The 1,350-nt window shown below is 66.2% G+C and overlaps 1 protein-coding gene across 1 annotated transcript in view; it reads right to left on the reverse strand.

Moving 5' to 3' along the window:
• The window catches only part of QARS (glutaminyl-tRNA synthetase), an 18,555-nt gene that overhangs the window by 5,494 nt on the left and 11,711 nt on the right, over nt 1-1,350 (reverse strand). Inside the window, exons 14-18 of the mRNA XM_009326343.1 lie at nt 1,246-1,270; nt 1,079-1,134; nt 892-984; nt 463-590; nt 180-246 (exon numbers count right to left, since the gene is read on the reverse strand). Coding sequence (XP_009324618.1) covers nt 180-246; nt 463-590; nt 892-984; nt 1,079-1,134; nt 1,246-1,270 — 369 coding nt within the window. The remainder of the gene's footprint in view (nt 1-179; nt 247-462; nt 591-891; nt 985-1,078; nt 1,135-1,245; nt 1,271-1,350) is intronic.

The following is a 1,350-nucleotide window of genomic DNA, read 5'->3' on the forward strand; positions in this document are numbered from 1 at the left end:
CCCCGGCCCCTCTGCCCCCTCCATAGCCCTGCTCCCCCCAGCCCCTCTCCCCCCCAGAGCACAGCAGGACCCTGCCCAGGAAGGGATAGGGGTCATATGGAAGCAGGTGCCTCGGGTGTGGGCGCAGGAGGTCCCCAGCACCCCCTGGGCCCATAACCCCAGCTCCTGCTGCTACTCACAGGGTTGAGGTCACTCAGAAAGCCACCGGGCACCTCCGACGGGTCCTCGGGATTTTTGTGCAAAAACCTGCCGTGAGACAGAGTCTCATTCCCAAAGCTGCTGGGCGAGGGGACGTGGTGCCCCGTGGCAGCTGAGGGGCAGCGGCTCACAGGACCCCACAGCAGCATCTTTCCTGCCAAGGAGCCAGGCCGACCCCAGCAGAGCCTGCTGGTGCACGGCCACACTGCCACTCAAGCACTGCTGAGCTTGCACCTCCACCTCTGGGGGCGGCCCGGTACTCACAGCCGCTCGTAGAGCCGCACTTCACATGCCAGCGGCTCCGACACCCAGTGGATGAAGGCTTTGGGCTTCTCCGCCACGTCCGACTTGGTGCAGGTCACCTCCAGCTCGATCACGCGCCCGCTGGCATCCTGGGGGAGAGAAGACGGGCTGAGCCATCAGGCAGCAGTCAGGCAGCAGTCAGGCAGCAACCCCATCCCACAGGGCAGCCCTGGGGCCAAACCACCAGCCCCCCAACTCAGGACCACCTTGCTCCCCGCCATGCAAGGCACAGGGCTGGCAGGGAGCTGCCACACACAGGCAGCCTGCACCCACGCTGTGCCCGCAGCACCCGGCCTGAGATGACCATCGCTGTCCTTCCCTGCTGGGGCATGGCCATGTCCTGACATCCCACGGCCCAACCTCGTGTCACCAGTACCCAGAGCCACCCACCTTGATAACGTTCTGGACGGCGATGACGTAGCCAGCGTGACGCAACCCCACCGGCTGCTGGGGGGCCAGACGCTTGTAGCTCTTGTCCGCCTCCTGCGAGAGAATTCATAGCTGCACGAGGGGTCCCAGCACGGGGAGCAGGTCCCCCCTCCAGCATGTCTCTCTCCCCACGACTGCGTCCACCCACCCACTCCTGCCATCCCAGGGATCGGCGCACCCAGGGCTGTTTGAACTCCCATGTTGCTGTGGGACGTTCCCCAGCGCACAGGCCAGGTGTGGGCACCATCGGTTGGACACGTCCCGGCCAGGCTGAAGGCAGCGGGCATTTCCCCAGTGCCCATCAGAGCTGCTGGCACGTTTGGGAGTCACGGTCGGGTGCCTGACACCCCCCTGTGCCCCGTGCAGCACCAGTGCCGCTCCTGGCACTGCCAGGCTCCCGCTGCCTGAGCTGTAGCTCCC

The sequence above is a fragment of the Pygoscelis adeliae genome, unplaced genomic scaffold (genome assembly GCF_000699105.1).
Source record: "Pygoscelis adeliae isolate BGI_AS28 unplaced genomic scaffold, ASM69910v1 Scaffold606, whole genome shotgun sequence".
In the NCBI taxonomy this organism is placed as follows: domain Eukaryota; kingdom Metazoa; phylum Chordata; class Aves; order Sphenisciformes; family Spheniscidae; genus Pygoscelis; species Pygoscelis adeliae.